An 18,576-nucleotide genomic window follows, 5' to 3' on the forward strand; every position below is an offset into this window, starting at 1 on the left:
CAACGCATCCGCTGCTCATTCTAAGGCTACTTTCACACTTGCGTCATTTTAGATCCGGCGCAATGCGTTCCGGCCACGCATGCGCGGTAGGAAATGGCGGGTGCGACGTATGAAAAAATGTTCCCTTGAACGTTTTTTTCATGACGACAGTCCGCCAAAACATGACGCATCCAGTGCACGACGGACGCGACGTATGGCCATACGTTGTGATCCGTCGGCAATACAAGTCTATGAGGAAAAAAACGCATCCTGCGGGCACATTTGCAGGATGCGTTTTTTTCCCACAACGTTGCATTGCGACGGATCTAAAGCGACACAAGTGTGAAAGTAGCCTTAATCAGCAGTCCAAAATTGGACAAGTTGAATCAATATCTAACCTGATAAATTGTCTGGCGCTCCCATAGATATTAAGGTGCTGGCAGAACAGGTCAATATGGTTCTGCCAACATTAGTCTTCATGTATGGGGGCCTTCAATGTACTCACAATAAGTGTAAATCAAGGACACCCTTTGCTTCCGCCAAGTGAATGGAACATTTGGGATACTCTTTAAAGGCTTTCTCATCATTTTAAATGGGTGAAATTGTAAAGTGCTTTAAAAAAAACATTGCAATTTACTTGTTTAAAAATCCTCTTAGTTCTGAAGGAATTTTAACCCCTTAGCGAGATGGCGTACAGTTATGTCATGCGTTCTGTACCTGACTTTGAAGATGGTTCGCATGCTGAGCCCACATCATTCCCAGCAGATGATATCTGACTTGATCAGCCTTCATGAGTCTTTAACAGCCACATGTGGAGTGGAGCTCTGACTGCTATTGTGAACTTGTTAAATGTCGCTGGCACGGTGGCTTCATGGTTAGCACAGCAGCCTTGCAGCGCTGGGGTCCTGGGTTCAAATCCCACCACGGACATCTGCAGGGAGTCTGTATCTTTTCCCTGTGTTTGCACGGGTTTCTTCACACACTCCTTACTGATGGGGAATCTAGATTGTGAGCCCCAATGGGGACATCGAAGATAATGACTGTAATCGCTGTAGTATTTATATAAGTGAGTAAAATATGTAAACTTCTCTGGTGTCTGGAACACATCAGTCCAAATCTATGATATAATGTGAACAAGCCCGTATTTTGGCTACATCACCCTTCCCTCCACTCTCCACCAGACTTTAGGGACTGTTTTTAACTCCTTCATGACATTTGCAGTGTATAAAAATCATGGACGGGAAGGACTTCCTGACCAATACAGTATATATACGCCATGGCGATCACGGCCATGAGTAGGCTGTACGTGCACGATTGCCGCCAGGTCTCAGCTGATTTTGACAGCTGAGACCCAGTGCCAGCACTCACACCGCTACCAACGCTTTTATCTCCCTAAATGCTGCCCTTGCCTACACCAAGGTTTTCGTGTAAATAACTGAAATACGTGATTCCTATAGACAGAACCCTCGCCGTAGAAGATTCCCTATAATGAGGCAGATGGAGGCACTGTGTAGATCGTCTGGCCTGTGATCCGACAGTGTCCGTCTCTCGGCGTGCATAAAAGTGTGGTCTGCTACAGTTTTCAGACACCGCTGAACAGAGGCCAAACTGAGTCCAGAGTAACTCTGCTGTCTCATAGTGAATGGATCCCTCAGGGGTTTCATCTGAATAACGTCACTCAGAGATTTAAATGGAAACCCTGATGTAAGTGCTCAGCGAAGTGTGCCGAATAAATGTGATCCCAAATGTTATGTAAAATGCTCCCAATAAAAGCTTCAACTAAGTCCACAAAAAAAGCAAGTACTCACTCAGGTCTGTCAACTGTTAATCAACATATTGGGGTCCAGTTTCTCCTGCTATCCTTGTGAAAATTAAAAAATTGGGGCTAAAAACATTTTTATGGGGTAAAATAAATATTTTTTTCATCTTCAGAGATCAACAATGTAAAATTTCTGTGAAATTTTCCACTGTTTAGGCACGTCAGAGGCTCTCAAAATGCGACTTAACACCCACAGACCATTCCATCAAAGTCTGTGTTCCAATTTGTCATTCCTTCCTTTCTGATCCCTGCCGTGCACCCAAACAGTAGTTTTCCTCCACATATGGGGTATCTGTGTAAGAAATTGCACAACAAATTTTGTGTTCTATTTTCTCCTGTTACCCTTGTGAAAATGAAAAAAAAATTGGGGCTAACAGAACATGTTGTGGAAAAAATGTAGAGCCATAAAAAAAAAGTTACAAACTTCTGTGAAGCACCTTGAGGGTTCAAGGGGCTCATCACATATCTAGATATCTAGGCACATCAGGGGCTCTCCAAACGCGACAAGCCAGCCATTCACTAATTATTCTGGCATATTTTGCAAAGAAAAAGTCCAATGGAGCTCCTCCTCTTCCAAGCCCTGCTGTGTGCCAAAACAGTAGTTTTCCTCCGCATATTGGGTATCTGTGAAATTGCATAACAAATTTTTTTTTTCTCCTGTTACCTTTGCGAAAATAAAAAAAATGGGTCTAAATTTAAAGTTTTTTTGTGAAAAAAAAAAAAATGTTCATATTTTTTTTTTTCCTTCCACATTGCTTCAGATCCTGTGAAGCACCTGAAGGGTTAGTAAACTTCTTGAGGCGTGCAGTTTTTTAGAATGGTGTCCCTTTGGGGAGTTTTCTATCATGTATAGACCCTTCAAAGTCACTTCAAATGTGATGTGATCCCTAAAAAAAGAAAAAGAAAAAAAAAGTGGTTTTGTAAATTAAATTTTGTTGGAAAAATAAAAAATCGCTGGCCAACTTATAACCCTTATAATTTCCTAGCAGCAACAACAACAAAATTTACAAAAATTGGGCTAATGTGAAGTAGACATGTGGGAAATGTTGTTTATGAACTATTTTGTGTGACCTATAACTCTGATTTAACGGCATAAAAACTAAGTTTTAAAATGTCAATGTTTCGCCAAATTTCCAGTTTTTTTTTTTTTGGGAGACCCATAAATAAACACAAGACCTGTCTTATCAAAGAAATTTTACAACTATCATGCAGTACAATCTGTTAGGAAATATCAGAAACCAGTCTCCGAATCAGCGTTCCAGAGTTATTACCTCATAAAGTGACAGTGGTCAGAATTGGGCTGGGTTCACGCTGCGTTTATATGGCATGTTAGACGGACTACGTTACACCGCGGCATAAACGCGGTGTAACGTAGTCCGTTAAGGCCGCCATTAATTCCTATGTCGGATGCATCGCTAGCGCACGCCCACAATGGCGTCATTGAGTGACGGACCCGGAGACGCGGGCTGCAGCGTTTCCAGGTCCGTCACTGCTAGTGCAGATGGAGCTAGCAGATGCTCTATCTGCGCTAGCGTGCTGCCATACCGGCACTTGCGTTTACAGCAACCCGTACCGTATGTGTTGAACGGGCTGCTGCAAACGCAATGTGAACCTAGCCTAAGGCTGTGTGCACACGATGCAGATTTGGTGCAGAAAAATCTGCTGCAGTTCTGCACTAAATCTGCATCTCCTGGCAGAATCTGCAGGTGCGTTTTTTATGCGTTTTTGATGCGTTTTTTTTTAGCACAAATCTGCACAAAAAACGCATAAAAAATGCATCAAAAACGCATCAAAAACGCACCTGCAGATTTCTATTATGGAGGGGTGCAGAAACGCTGCAGAACTGCACAAAAGAAGTGACAGGCACTTCTTTGAAATCTGCAGCGTTTCTGCGCAGATTTTTCTGCACCATGTGCACAGCTTTTTTTTTTCACATTGATTACATTGTACTGTGATCACAGTGCAGTTCTGCAGCGTTTCTGCTGCAGAAAAATCTGCTGCAGTTCTGCACTAAATCTGCATCGTGTGCACATACCCTAAGGGTATGTTCACACGTTCAGGATTTCCATCCTTTTTTTTTCCTGACTGTTTTTTAAAAAACTGCAGCTCTTGGCAGGAAACGCAGGTCCTTTTTTTGGTCCTTTTTTGGTCCGTTTTTGATGCGTTTTTTGATGCGTTTTTTGATGCGTTTTTTTGATGCAGTTTTCTAGCCAGAGTCTGTGTGTTTTCTAGGAATTTTTTTAGGGTTAAAATGGCTGAAAATACCCTAACCCTACCCCTAACCCTACCCCTAACCCTACCCCTAACCCTACCCCTAACCCTAACCCTACCCCTAACCCTACCCCTAACCCTAACCCTACCCCTAACCCTACCCCTAACCCTAACCCTACCCCTAACCCTACCCCTAACCCTACCCCTAACCCTACCCCTAACCCTACCCCTAACCCTACCCCTAACCCTACCCCTAACCCTACCCCTAACCCTAACCCTACCCCTAACCCTACCCCTAACCCTACCCCTAACCCTAACCCTACCCCTAACCCTACCCCTAACCCTACCCCTACCCCTATTCTAACCTTAGTGAAAAAAAAAAAAAAAAAATTCTTTATTTTTTTTATTGTCCCTACCTATGGGGGTGACAAAGGGGGGGGGGGTGTCATTTACTATTTTTTTATTTTGATCACTGAGATAGGTTATATCTCAGTGATCAAAATGCACTTTGGAACGAATCTGCCGGCCGGCAGATTCGGCGGGCGCACTGCGCATGCGCCCGCCATTTTGCAAGATGGCGGCGCCCAGGGAGAAGACGGCCGGACGGACACCGGGACGCCGGGTGAGTATAAGGGGGGGAGATTAGGGCACGGGGGGGGCATCAGAGCACTGGGGGGGGGGCATCGGAGCACTGGGGGGGGCATCGGAGCACTGGGGGGGGGGGCATCGGAGCACGGGGGGGCGGGATCGGAACACGGGGGGGGCAGCCACACTCCGCCCACGCACTTCCGCCCGCTCCCCGCACTTCCTGCTGCAGCGGTTCTGCACATCAAACCGCAGTAAAACCCGCAGATATATTTTTGATCTGCGGGTTTTACTGCGGTTTGGACCTCACAATGGAGATCTATGGGTGCAGAACCGCTGCGGCTCCGGAAAAAGAATTGACATGCTCCTTCTTTTTTTCCGGGAGCTATTCAGCGCGTCTTTTTTTTTTACAATTTCCGGACCATGTGCACTGTGTGTCCTGTTTTCCATAGGGTACAGTGTACTGTACCCTGCATGGAAAACAGCTGCGGAACCGCAGCGGCAAAACCGCCGCGGTTCCGCGGTAAAAAACGCACTGTGTGAACATGGCCTAAAACTTCTAAGGAACCAGTATTTACATAAAAACAAACCGAACCCCCCCTCTCTTTCCCGCATGAGCTCTAAGCACAAACCTGTAGTGAATTATTGAAACTCGTTCCTGTATTTGTGGACCAGCCTGCTTGTCTTAATATTTTTGTTTTCCGTTTTTTTTATCTTTAGCAAAAATGTTTGAGCCTGAGAAAGAGCTTGTTGCCAAGATGCTGCGGGCTGTCCTACAGTCCAGCAAAAATGGTGTGGCCCTGCATCGTTTACAAAGCGAATATAAATCTCTTACCGGCGAACTGATTCCTTTCAAGGAAATGGGTTTTCACGCACTTGACACATACCTGAAAAGTATTCCAGCTGTTGTAAGGATGGATATCGGCCGAGTTGGCGAGGTAATGTGCATTATTATTGTGCTGTTTTACACTGCATTTCATACAGGGTGAGTAGTAAAAAAAAAAATCGAAGTCAGTATTTTATTTCTTTTTAAATAAACCCTCCTAACTTTTTGCTTTAGTGCAAGTATATCAAAATACTTGCTGATCTGTTTTCTATGGTTTCCTGCACCTCTTCGGTCCTATTCTGGCTCACATGGCCTGAAAACAGACTAATTGGCTCACACAAGGGTTTAGGGGCTGAGTAGAAATCCCTTTCTCAATGTAAGTGTACGGAGCCTTGTTTTGGCAGACTTATATTACAAAGGAATTACCGCCCCACACTTTGTGTGCCGGAAAAGCAGAAGAACGGTGTTGTGGGTCAGAAAAGGATCTGGTTCTGATAACCTGGGAAGACTGTACTCTGTAAGTATTTTGTTAGACTTGCACTACATCACATGCATAATTAGGAGGGTTAGGGAGCATAACTTTAATGATATCCAAAAAATAAAAGTGTTTCTTAAAGGATGTGAACCCTTTTCAGAAAACTTTTATCTTATGGCTCATTCAAAAAAAAAAAAAAAAAAAAAAAAACTTTTTTTTTTCCCCCTCTACCTTCCCTGGGTCCAGTGAAGTCACCAATGCCGCCCCAGTCTGATTTGTTTGGCTAACGAGGTGATGTCATAACCAATGGGGAGCTCAGCAGCTTGCGCCATTGCTAGTGGCAGAGTTGCTGAGCTCAGTGGCTGCAGCGCTTTGACTTTACATCACTGCTGCAGACTAAGGGTATGTGCACACGATGCGGAAAACGCTGTGGATCCGCAGCGTTTCTGCAGCTGTGGGTCCGCAGCAGTTTCCCATGAGTTTACAGTTCAATGTAAACCTATGGAAAACCAAAAACGCTGTGCACATGCTGCGGAAAAAAACGCGCGGAAACGCAGCGGTTTACATTCCACAGCATGTCAACTACTTTCTGCGGATTCCACAGCGGTTTTACAGCTGCCCCTATGGAAAACCGCAGTTGTAAAACCGCGGTAAATCTGCGATAAATCTGCAGCAAAAATGCAGCGTTTTTGCCCTGCAGATTTATCAAATCTACTGCGGAAAAATCTGCAGTGGCCATCAATACGTGTGCACATACCCTAAGCAGTCAGGGGAGGGTAATGAAAGTGCAGTTTACTTGTTTATGTGTTGTTGTTTTTTTACAGTTTTCTGAAAGTAGATAACCACCTTTTTAAAACAGGTTTCCTACCTACTCCATGGACAATACTTACTGTAGCTACTTCTTTTCTTCCATGTCACCTGCTTTATTGTCAATTGCGCAGTTTTGATAGTGATTGCAGCTAGTTTGCACAGTACCTATAGAGCTACCAATGGAGTAACTATAGACCCCACAATTAAGTACATAAATATTTTATACAAATAATGACTAACCAGGTTAATCATTTTTCACATCATAATCAAACTCAAGTGAAATGTGTGATTAGGTCAATACATACACTTGCCACTGTGTAATGATTTGATTCTAAAACCACAGAGCTGGCCAAAAGTGTTGGCACCCTTCAAAATTGTTCCACAAATTAAATATTTCTTCCAGAAAATTATTGCAATTACACATCTACTATATAATTGTCTAAGGGTCACTTCCGTCTTTCTGTCTGTCTTTCTGTCTTTCTTTCTTTCTTTCTTTCTTTCTTTCTTTCTTTCTTTCTTTCTTTCTTTCTTTCTTTCTTTCTTTCTTTCTTTCTTTTCCTTTTCTTTTCTTTTCTTTTCTTTTCTTTTCCTTCCTTCCTTCCTTCCTTCCTTCCTTCCTTCCTTCCTTCCTTCCTTCCTTCCTTCCTTCCTTCCTTCCTTCCTTCCTTCCTTCCTTCCTTTCTTCCTTTCTTTCTTCCTTCCTTCCTTTCTTTCTTTCTTTCTTTCTTTCTTTCTTTCTTTCTTTCTTTCTTTCTTTCTTTCTTTCTTTCTTTCTTTCTTTCTTTCTTTCTTTCTTTCTTTCTTTCTTTCTTTCTTTTCTTTCTCGGATATTCATTGGTCGCAGCCTCTGTCTGTCATGGAATGCTCCCCTCCAGTCAGCGCTCACACAGGGTTAATGGCAGCGTTGACCGCGGTGTAACGCACTCCATTAACGCTGCTATTAACCCTGTGACCAACTTTTTTACTATTGATGCTGCTTATGCAGCATCAATAGTAAAAAGATCTAATGTTAAAAAAAATAAAATCATCATATACTCACCTTCCGGTGCCTTTCCCGCTCCTCACGACGCTCCAGTGACCGGTCCATGCATTGCAATCTCGCGAGATGATGACGTAGCGGTCTCGCGAGACCTCTACGTCATCATCTCGCGAGACCGCAATGCACTCTTGAGACCGGAGCGCGTGAGGAGCGTCGGTAAACGCTTCCTGGATCCAAGGGCCAACGGAAGGTGAGTATATAGCTATTTTTTATTTTAATTCTTTTTTTTAACAGGGATATGATGCCCACATTGCTATATACTATGTGGGCTGTGCAATATACTATGCGGGCTGTGCAATATACTATGCGGGCTGTGCAATATACTATGCGGGCTGGGCAATATACTATGCGGGCTGGGCAATATACTATGCGGGCTGGGCAATATACTATGCGGGCTGGGCAATATACTATGCGGGCTGGGCAATATACTATGCGGGCTGTGCAATATACTATGCGGGCTGTGCAATATACTATGCGGGCTGTGCAATATACTATGCGGGCTGTGCAATATACTATGCGGGCTGTGCAATATACTACGCGGGCTGTGCAATATACTACGCGGGCTGTGCAATATACTACGCGGGCTGTGCAATATACTACGCGGGCTGTGCAATATACTACGCGGGCTGTGCAATATACTACGCGGGCTGTGCAATATACTACGCGGGCTGTGCAATATACTACGCGGGCTGTGCAATATACTACGCGGGCTGTGCAATATACTACGCGGGCTGTGCAATATACTACGCGGGCTGTGCAATATACTACGCGGGCTGTGCAATATACTACGCGGGCTGTGCAATATACTACGCGGGCTGTGCAATATACTACGCGGGCTGTGCAATATACTACGCGGGCTGTGCAATATACTACGCGGGCTGTGCAATATACTACGCGGGCTGTGCAATATACTACGCGGGCTGTGCAATATACTACGCGGGCTGTGCAATATACTACGCGGGCTGTGCAATATACTACGCGGGCTGGGCAATATACTACGCGGGCTGGGCAATATACTACGCGGGCTGGGCAATATACTACGCGGGCTGGGCAATATACTACGCGGGCTGGGCAATATACTACGCGGGCTGTGCAATATACTACGCGGGCTGTGCAATATACTACGCGGGCTGTGCAATATACTACGCGGGCTGTGCAATATACTACGCGGGCTGTGCAATATACTACGCGGGCTGTGCAATATACTACGCGGGCTGTGCAATATACTACGCGGGCTGTGCAATATACTATGCGACTGGGCAATATACTATGCGACTGGGCAATATACTATGCGACTGGGCAATATACTATGCGGCTGGGCAATATACTATGCGGCTGGGCAATATACTATGCGGCTGGGCAATATACTATGCGGCTGGGCAATATACTATGCGGCTGGGCAATATACTATGTGGCTGGGCAATATAGTACGTGGCTGGGCAATATAGTACGCGGCTGGGCAATATTCTACGTGGACATGCATATTCTAGAATACCCGATGCGTTAGAATCGGGCCACCATCTAGTTTTGTTATAAAGACGTTTATTTCCTTTGTGTGCATTGGAACAAAAAAAAACTGCAAAAAGACAAATTGGACATGATTTCACAAAACCCCAAAATGTGCCGGACAAAATTGTAGGCACCCTCAACTTAAAGGGAACCTGTCACCCCCAAAATCGATGGTGAGGTAAGCTCACCGCCATCTGGGGCTTATCTACAGCATTCTGGAATGCTGCAGATAAGCCGCCGATGTTACCTGAAAGAGGAGAAAAAGAGGTTATATTATACTCACCCAGGGGCGGTCCTGCTCTGATGGGTGTCTCGGGTCCCGAACAGCACCTCCCATCTTCTTTCCATGACGTCCTCTTCTGGTCTTCACGCCGCGGCTCCAGCGCAGGTGTACTCTGTCTGCCCTGTTGAGGGCAGAGCAAAGTACTGCAGTGCGCAGGCACTGGAAAGGTCAGAGAGGCCTGCGCACTGCAGTACTTTGCTCTGCCCTCAACAGGGCAGACAAAGTACGCCGGAGCCGCGGCGTGAAGACCAGAAGAGGACGTCATGGAATGAAGATCGGAGGCGCCGGAGCAGACCCGAGACACCCATTTGATCGGACCGCAGCGGGACCGCCCCTGGGTGAGTATAATTACCCTCTTTTTCTCTTTCAGGTTACATCGGGGGCTTATCTACAGCATTACAGAATGCTGTAGATAAGCTCCTGATGACAGTGAGCTTACCTCACCATCGATTTTGGGGGTGACAGGTTCCCTTTAATATTTGGTGGCACACACTTTGGAATAAATAACTAAAATCAGTCGCTTCGTATAACCATCAACAAGCTTCTTATATCTCTCAAGTGTAATTTTGGACCACTTTCTTCTTTTACAAACTGCTCCAGAGCTCTCATATTTGAAGGGTGCCTTCTCCCAACAGTAATTTTAATTTCTCTTCACAAATGTTCAATGGGATTTAGAACCAGACTCATTGCTGGCCACTTCAGAATTCTCAAGTATGTTTAGGGTTATTGTCCTGCTGTAAGACCCACGACCTCAGACTCAAACCCAGCTTTCTGACATTGGGCACTACATTGCGAACCAAAATCCTTTGCTAATCATCAGATTTCATGATGCCTTGCATACTGTCAAGACACCCAGTGGCAGAGGCTGCAAAACAACTCAAAAACATATTGGACTGTACTTGACTGTAGGTACTGTGTTCTTTTCTTTGTAGGCCTCATTCTGTTTTCAGTAAACGATTGAATAATGTGCTTTACCAAAAAGCTCTATCTTGGTTTCATCCCTCCACAAGACGCTTTCCCGGAAGGATTTTTGGCTTATTCACATCCATTATGGCAAACTGCAGTCTAACTTTTATGTCTGTGTCAGCAATGGGGTCCTCCTGGGTTTCCTGCCATAGCGTTTCATTTCATTGAAATGTTGACAGTTTGCGCCGACAATGATGCTCCTGTATTTGATCTTGCAGAACAGCTTGAATTTCTTTGGAACTTGATTGGAGCTGCTTATGCACGATCTGGACTATCCTGTGTTGCAACCCTTCATCAATTTTTCTCTTCCGTCCACAACCAGATTAGCTACAGTGCCATTGGATTGTAAACGTCTTTATTATGTTGCACACTGGACAAAGGAACATCAAGATCGCTGGAGGTGAACTTATAACCTTCAGATTGTTGAACATTTTCAACAATATTCATTCCTAGACAGTTCTCTTTTCCTTTTTGTTCTCACTTTTCACTGTAGCAGACACACACAACGTAAAGGTTGTCAACTTCTATTAGGTCAAATTTGGCTTTCATTGCCTTTTTGTGCACCAATATACACAAAGGACATGAACTTGTGTATAACAAAACATATGTAGTTGCGAAATACTTCATTTTCTGGAACAATTTCAAAGGTGGCGCCACTTTTTTGGCCATGACTGTATAACAAGCATTTTTTCGCAATCCAATGGATAGTGGTTTCGGGGTCGTCACGACAATACCCTTCATCCACCAGTCATTCCAAATCAGATTAAGAGCATGTTGGTACCGGATAAGAATGAGTCAGACACAATGCTGGTTCAAACTCATTGCATGCTCGTACTTCCACACGTAGTGGGAACGTCACAGCAACTGAACTTTATTTCCTGATACACAACATTATATGATCTATTGGGGGAAGGTGTGCAGAGGGCGGGGATAGGCAGGGTTTAAGCAATGTATCTAGTATTCAGTCCTTCTGGTTGGTCTGACGTCATATGATGGATCCTCCTTCCTCCACGTCACTTTAAGTTTCCATTTCTCCAGAAACTATACTTTAGCTTCAGAAACGAAAGTAGATTCTTGGCAAGAACAAAAACTAAGGCAAAGGTGAATACTGGCAGCTATCTTAAATACAATTACATATGCATTAGCAAGCATGAAGGAAAAACTTATTGTTTCACAGCATAAGAATATATAAAAGTACAAAAGTGTATAAAGACATATATTTTCACCTTGACAGTGGTATGAGTGTGACTTGCAACACTTACCTATTCAAGTCGGTCTTGCTGAGCCTTTCACACTTTCCCCAACCTGTCTTTCTCTTGTTACTTTCTCAAGGGGAGTCTGACTAGTTCCGCCTCTGGCTATGGTCCCCGGCCGGATCTTCTATGTTTTTTTTGAAACTCCATAGCATTCTGGAAGGAAATATACCTGGCTGCAGTTGAGGTGACACTGGTTTGCTTAGCATGAGTCTAGTGACCGGCTCCCCTTTAAACAATTTCTATGTACTGTTCTTGGGCAAAATATTGCCTTTTTATGATAGTGGATTTCAGTTGCTAAATATGAAGAGAACTACTTGATTTAATTATTTATTTTTTTATTTTCCAGATCATATGTCATGCAGTTGCATGCAAGGAAACTGCCCAGATAGCAGCGCTTGTGGCACATCAGAGAACATCAAAGAAGAAGTCTGGTGGCCAAGTAAACTGCCACATGAGATTGAAATATTCTGCTCCGATAACACATATCGGTAAATCACCTTTTGTAGCTCTATCAATTATTGTTTATGCTAGCATCCCAGCACACAATACTAGTTACTTCTGTAGAAACCTTGGGTCTCATATAAAAATAAGAAAATGTAAGTAATTTATGCAAAATCACCTAGACCATAATGAAAATGTAAAGGTCCTTTTACGTGGCTCGACCGGCGGCACGATGCTTCGACAGATGTGTAACCTTTTACCAATCGATGGTCATTTAAATGCCTGTTTACACAGGCAGACCAAGGTAAATGATATGTACTAGGACGCTCAATGTGCATAGGCTGCCATAGTTTTTGGAAGTATGAGTTCTGTTTACACAGGATGATGGACTGCCAAAGACTGTCTTTTGTGCTGCACATTTCAACCAATGAACGAGCACTTTGATAATTCGGGAGGTGATCGGCAGCCTGTTTACATGGGAATAAAATAGTGAAACAAGCTGAAAGCAAAAGACTTCACTGTAACCCAGTGTCAAAATACAATAGACTGTGGTTTATAGTGTTAAAAATCAAAGCAGTAAGATATAAAACCATTGGGTAGGCCCTTCTATTAATGGCGATAAGATCTGGCTGTACCCTGCAGCTTCTATCATTTCTACAATCTTTTTGTTTTAGGAAAGCCTAAAGCGATGCTTAGAAAACCAGACTTTGCACCACAAGGAGACAGAGTTGCAAGAAATCCCACGCCATTGGTTATGAGAGGAAAGGGAAATGTTTGGAGTGGTCGACCTTTTGCAAATCCTATTCCTGTGCACGTAGCTCCCTCTTATGGATCCGTACCTATTCGGGAGGTTCAGGTGCAGAGGAACCCAACCATTGCCAGCAGGTGAGAACAAGTAAACTAAATCAATAGTCAAAGAATGGCTTGATTTCTTTACACCGCTGACAAGTAAAATTACAGCGAAATTCTCTTAGGACTATTACACTTTGCTTATTGCTTCATATATTAAACAGAATTTCAACAGTCAGTTCTTGAAAATAGGAATGTGAATCGTACCGTGGTCTCTCAGAATTTTTGAGATTGTAATGGCAAGATTCCACCAGGGAGAGAGGGCTAGTCTGCGGAGACAGTGGGATGCTGTAGGCAAGCTTCTGCTGGGAAACCTTGGGAAGGTGCACATTGTCCCCTTATGACAAAAGTACTAACTTATGGCAATGACCATTATCAACAGGATAATGCACCTTGCCACGATGTGAAAGATGCTCAGGAATAGGTTAAAGGGGTTTTCTACTATTGGGACAAACACCTCCTAAATGTTAAAGCACCCCTTGTAAAATAAAGAAAACACATACTTTCTTCTCGGACTGGTGCTGTCTGACAAATAGTTTGAATGCTGCAGCCGATCAGTGGCTCCTATTTCACTGCATTGGTTATATGATACAGCAATGACCTTTGGTTTGGTGTTGGTGTGGGAGGCAAGTGTTTTTTTTTAATGTTAGTTTTTCCCTTCACCCATGACCGCACATCTGAGAGAGGGATCTGCCCAGCCAGGACAGAAACCTACTGAAATAAAATGGCGGTACCTCTACCCCGCTTCCATTGGGTTCCTGTCCTTGATGGGATTCCCGTACTGAAATGGACGGTAACCTGTAATGGTTAAAAGGAAAGGTCCCAGGCCCGTCCCGACGTCGGAAGAACAGGCCTCGTACCTGTGGCGCTGGCCTTCAGGTGCTGGAAGCGCCATCCACGGGCCCCCCGGGGGCTCGGAGTACGAACGGGCATGAGCGGCACATTCTGCTGCACCGCCCTCCCCCTGCTGCACTTCCCGGGCCGGCTCCCAACTGGTCATAGCATGGTAGAGCGGCTGGGGCATCTTCTGAGTACCGCTAACATCACAGGCAAGATGGCGGCGCCTGAAGGCATGCAGGTAGGCGCACCTGAGTTACGTCAGGAAGGTGCACTAGAAGCAAGATGACACCCTACGTGATGGTGGCTGGTATTTTGGAGCAAGGAGCGTGTCCGGCCGGCTTTTGCGGGGGAGGGGCAGAGCAACCATCGGAACCGGAAGAGAGGCCCCACAAGATGGCGCTAGCTACCCCTTCTTAAGGGCAAGCAGTGGAGGAGGTAGCTGCTGAGGCCAGATCAACGCATCAGATGAAGATGGACCAAAGCGTTTTGCAGCAGTAAGCAGCATAGTCGAATGCTCACCATCAGCGTGGACACAAGGGAGGCAGCCGTTCAAGTGGCAGGAGCAGCAGCCCTCCCAGCAAGAGGAGCAGGGCATCCCAGGTCTCCTCTGTGTCCAGAGAGGATACATTGTGTCCCACCACAGCCTCCGAATGCTGTACCCTTGGTTTGACAACGGGTGGTGAGTAATCTCCGTGAATGTCATCATGTTGTTAATGGGCCCCTATTGTTTGTTATAAATCATTAGGAGAGGCCTAGGAAGGTTATGGTAAAAAAGAGGAACAGGAAGTGAGCACTATGCAAAGGCCCCCTAGCTGTGAATTGGCAGAAGGCCCTCTGCTCCGACTGCATCCACAAGACCATTAGTGAGGAGATGCCTGATTTCGTAGCAAGCCTTCGACTCTTGATTAGGTCCGAAGTGGAGGGATTCCTTTAAAACTCTGTTGAAAAAAGGGAAGAGAAAGCAGAGAGGTTCCCTCTGGCTCCTCCAGTGACACAGGAGGTAGACTGTGTTTCCCCGTGGAGGACACGGATAGACTACTTAAGGCCATTAGGACAACCATGGGCCTAAAGGAGGAGAAAGCGGCCAAGTCCCTTGAGGACGTCATGTTTGGAGGATTGGAGTAGAAGAAAAAACTAACCTTTCCGGTCAACGCTATGGTCCAGGCCCTCATTAATAGAGTGGAGGAGGCCAGATAGATCTGGGGCCCTGCTCTCATCTTCAAAAAGGAGATATCCCTTTGAAGAGATGCATGCAGAAGTGTGGGACAAGGTCGATAGAGCTGTATCCAGGTCAGCACTTCCCTTAGAAGATTCAGGGTTACTTAGGGACCCTTTAGATATAAAGGCGGATACTTATCTGAGACACACATGGGAAGCGGCAGCAGGAGGGCTAATGGTCTGGCTACAGCAGCTGGAGAGCAGCTTAAGTCTAAGGCTACTTGCACACTAGCGTCGTACGACGTACGTTGCGATGTACCGACGCATTCTGTGAGCATCCGCTGCCCGATTCTGAGCTGCGAGGAGGAGGGGGCGGAGTTCCGGCCGTGCAGGCGCGGTCGGAAATGGCGGACACGACACGCCAAAAAAAGTTACATGCAACGTTTTTTGGTTTCGATGGTCCGGCGCAACACGACACAACCGTCGCACGACGGTTGCGACGTGTGGCAAAGCGTCGCAATGCGTCGCTAATGTTAGTCTATGGAGAAAAAAATGCATCCTGCAAGCAATTTTGCCGGATGCGTTTTTTCTCCAAAATGACGCATTGCGACGTGCGTCGTACGACGCTAGTGTGAAAGTAGCCTAAAGTGTCGAGATAGAATCCTGTCAGACATGTCTTTATTACACGGAGCCGTAGCATTCCAAGCACATACATCCGCTGACTCTGAGGCTGGCCGCCAGGTCTGCTGGTCTATCAAATGCGGCAAGGCAGGCCTTGTGTCTCAAGAGCTGTCCAGGAGATCTGCAGTCAAAGAACAAGCTACCGTATGTTCCTTACCGTGTGATGGCCAGTTTTTATTCGGGGGAAAAAGCTGGATGACATCCTCGGGTGACGGGAAGAAGGGCTTTCTCAGGGGAACAGAGGAAGAAATTCAAAAGAGGACGTCCTCTGGGAGAGAGAAGGAAGTAGGAAGATAGAGGGAAAAGGGAGTCTGGGTTTATGTTCAGCCGTCCTTCCTCCACTTGGAAGAAGTCTTCACATTGACGCCAGAACAGCAATAGAGGGGAGGCTTTCACTCTTTGTTCAGGCCTGGGAGAACATCTCCTCCAGCACCTGGGTCCTGAATATAGTGAAGGAAAGCCTGAGGATAGAGTTCTATCATCTGCCGCGTCAGACGTTTGTAGTAATCCTCGTCAGGAGATCGACAGAACAGCTTGCCCTAGAGATGGAGATTCTGGGCCTAGTGGACAAACGGGTCTTACGCGAGGTTCCGGGCGAAAAGAAAGGTAGGGGATTTTATTCCCCCCCTCTTTTTGACAAAAAAACAACAAAGGATGACTCATTCAGAACCATAAAAAATCTGAGGTCTCAATTGCTGGGTGAAAAATCATACCATCAAGATTGAGTCAGTGAGTACAGGCTTAAAACTTCTCCATCACAATTGTTTTATGGTGGTAGTTGACTTTAAAGGATGCATACTATCTCATCCCAATGCATCCGGCCCATCAGAAGTACATGAGGGTAGCCCTACACATTCAAGTCATAGATTTTTAGTTCCAAGCGCTTCCCTTTAGACTGTCAGTAGCCAAGAGAGTATACACCAAGGTGGTATCAGAGATGACGTTCTTCCTCCATATCCAGAACACCGTTATCGTTCCTTATCTGGATGACTTTCTGATAGTAGGAAGATCAGAGGAGCACTGTGCCGCGCAGTTGAAGGAGGTGTCAGCGACCTCATAAGGACTGGGCTGGATGGTGAATACTCAAAAGTCAAGGCTACAACCCCTAATGGTACAGACCTTCGTGGGCCTTGTCCTGAACTCAGAGCTGCAGGCTTGCTTCTTGACAAGGTAGAGAAGGTGGTGAACCTAGCCTCTGCAGCCATAGAACTCCTTCAGATGACACTGAGAAAAACCATGTCCCTTTTAGAAACCTTAATACCCTGTATCCCAGCAGTCAAATGGGCCCAATTCCATACCAGACAGCAGTAGTGGGAGATAGTGTCTGCACAAAGATTGCTAAAAGGGCGTTTAGAAAGAAGTGTAGGTCTTTCTTCAGAGCCCATAGCCTCCCTCAGATGGCGAACTTGACATCAGTAGTTCTCTGGGAAAGGCCAGTAAGCGACATAATCATGACAGACGCGAGCATCTCGGGGTGGGAAGAGCACCTAAGAGGGAGGTCAGGCGAGTCAGGGGTCGTGGACGCCTACGAAGATGGAGACATCGTCAAATCTGAAAGAACTGTGGGCGGTAGAAAGGGCTCTAGAAAGCTTTCTCCCTCTCCTCCTGGGTCGCCATGTCTGCATTATGTCAGACTACTGAGCCACCGTGGCATACATCAATCACCAGGGCGAACAAGGGCCTACTCTCTAATGGTAGCATCCAACAGCATTCTCCAGGTGGTAGAACAACATGTCTTCTCCCTTACGGCACGACATCAAGTTAGTTCATTATATATTTGGACAGAGACAACATTTTTCTAATTTTGGTTACAGACATTACCACAATAAATTTTAAACAAAACAGTAAAAATGCAGTTGAAGTTCAGACTTCCAGCTTTCATTTGAGGGTATCCACATTAAAATTGTATGAAGGGTTTAGGAGTTTAAGCCCCTTAACATGTGCCACCCTGTTTTTAAAGGGACCAAAAGTAATTGGACAATTGAATCCAAGGCTATTTCATGGACAGGTGTGGGCAATCCATTCATTGTCATTCTCAAGCAGATAAAAGGTCTGGAGTTGATTTGAGGAGTGGTGCTTGCATATGGAATGTTTTTCCTGTGAAGTAAACATGCGGTCAAAGGAGCTCTCCATGCAGATGAAACAAGCCATCCTTAAGCTGCAAAAACAGAAAAAACCCATCCGAGAAATTGCTACAATATTAGGAGTGGCAAAATCTACAGTTTGGTACATCCTGAGAAAGAAAGCAAGCACTGGTGAACTCATCAATGCAAAAAGACCTGGGCGCCCACGGAAGACAACAGTGGTGGATGATCGCAGGATAATCTCCATGGTGAAGAGAAACCCCTTCACAACAGCCAACCAAGTGAACAACACTCTCCAGGAGGTAGGCATATCAATATCCAAATCTACCATAAAGAGAAGACTGCATGAATGTAAATACAGAGGGTTCACTGCACGGTGCAATCCACTCATAAGCATCAAGAATAAAAAGGCTAGACTGGACTTTGCTAAAAAAACATCTAAAAAAGCCAGCACAGTTCTGGAAGAACATTCTTTGGACAGATGAAACCAAGATCAACCTCTACCAAAATGATGGAAAGAGAAAAGTATGGCGAAGGCGTGGTACAGCTCATGATCCAAAGCATACCACATCATCTGTAAAACACGGCGGAGGCAGTGTGGTGGCTTGGGCATGCATGGCTGCCAGTGGCACTGGGTCACTAGTGTTTATTGATGATGTGACACAGGACAGAAGCAGCCGAATGAATTCTGAGGTATTCCGAGCCATACTGTGTCCTCAGATCCAGCAAAATGCAGCCAAACTGATTGGTCGTCGTTTCATACTT

At 45.3% G+C, this 18,576-nt stretch overlaps 1 protein-coding gene across 1 annotated transcript in view; it reads left to right on the forward strand.

Annotated features, from left to right (window-relative positions):
- The window catches only part of TDRD7 (tudor domain containing 7), a 161,333-nt gene that overhangs the window by 6,560 nt on the left and 136,197 nt on the right, over positions 1-18,576 (forward strand). Inside the window, exons 2-4 of the mRNA XM_069766726.1 lie at positions 5,315-5,532; positions 12,105-12,246; positions 12,874-13,084. Of these exons, the coding sequence (XP_069622827.1) occupies positions 5,320-5,532; positions 12,105-12,246; positions 12,874-13,084 (566 nt within the window). The 5' untranslated portion in view covers positions 5,315-5,319. The remainder of the gene's footprint in view (positions 1-5,314; positions 5,533-12,104; positions 12,247-12,873; positions 13,085-18,576) is intronic.

Source organism: Ranitomeya imitator, chromosome 1, assembly GCF_032444005.1.
Source record: "Ranitomeya imitator isolate aRanImi1 chromosome 1, aRanImi1.pri, whole genome shotgun sequence".
NCBI classification, from domain to species: domain Eukaryota; kingdom Metazoa; phylum Chordata; class Amphibia; order Anura; family Dendrobatidae; genus Ranitomeya; species Ranitomeya imitator.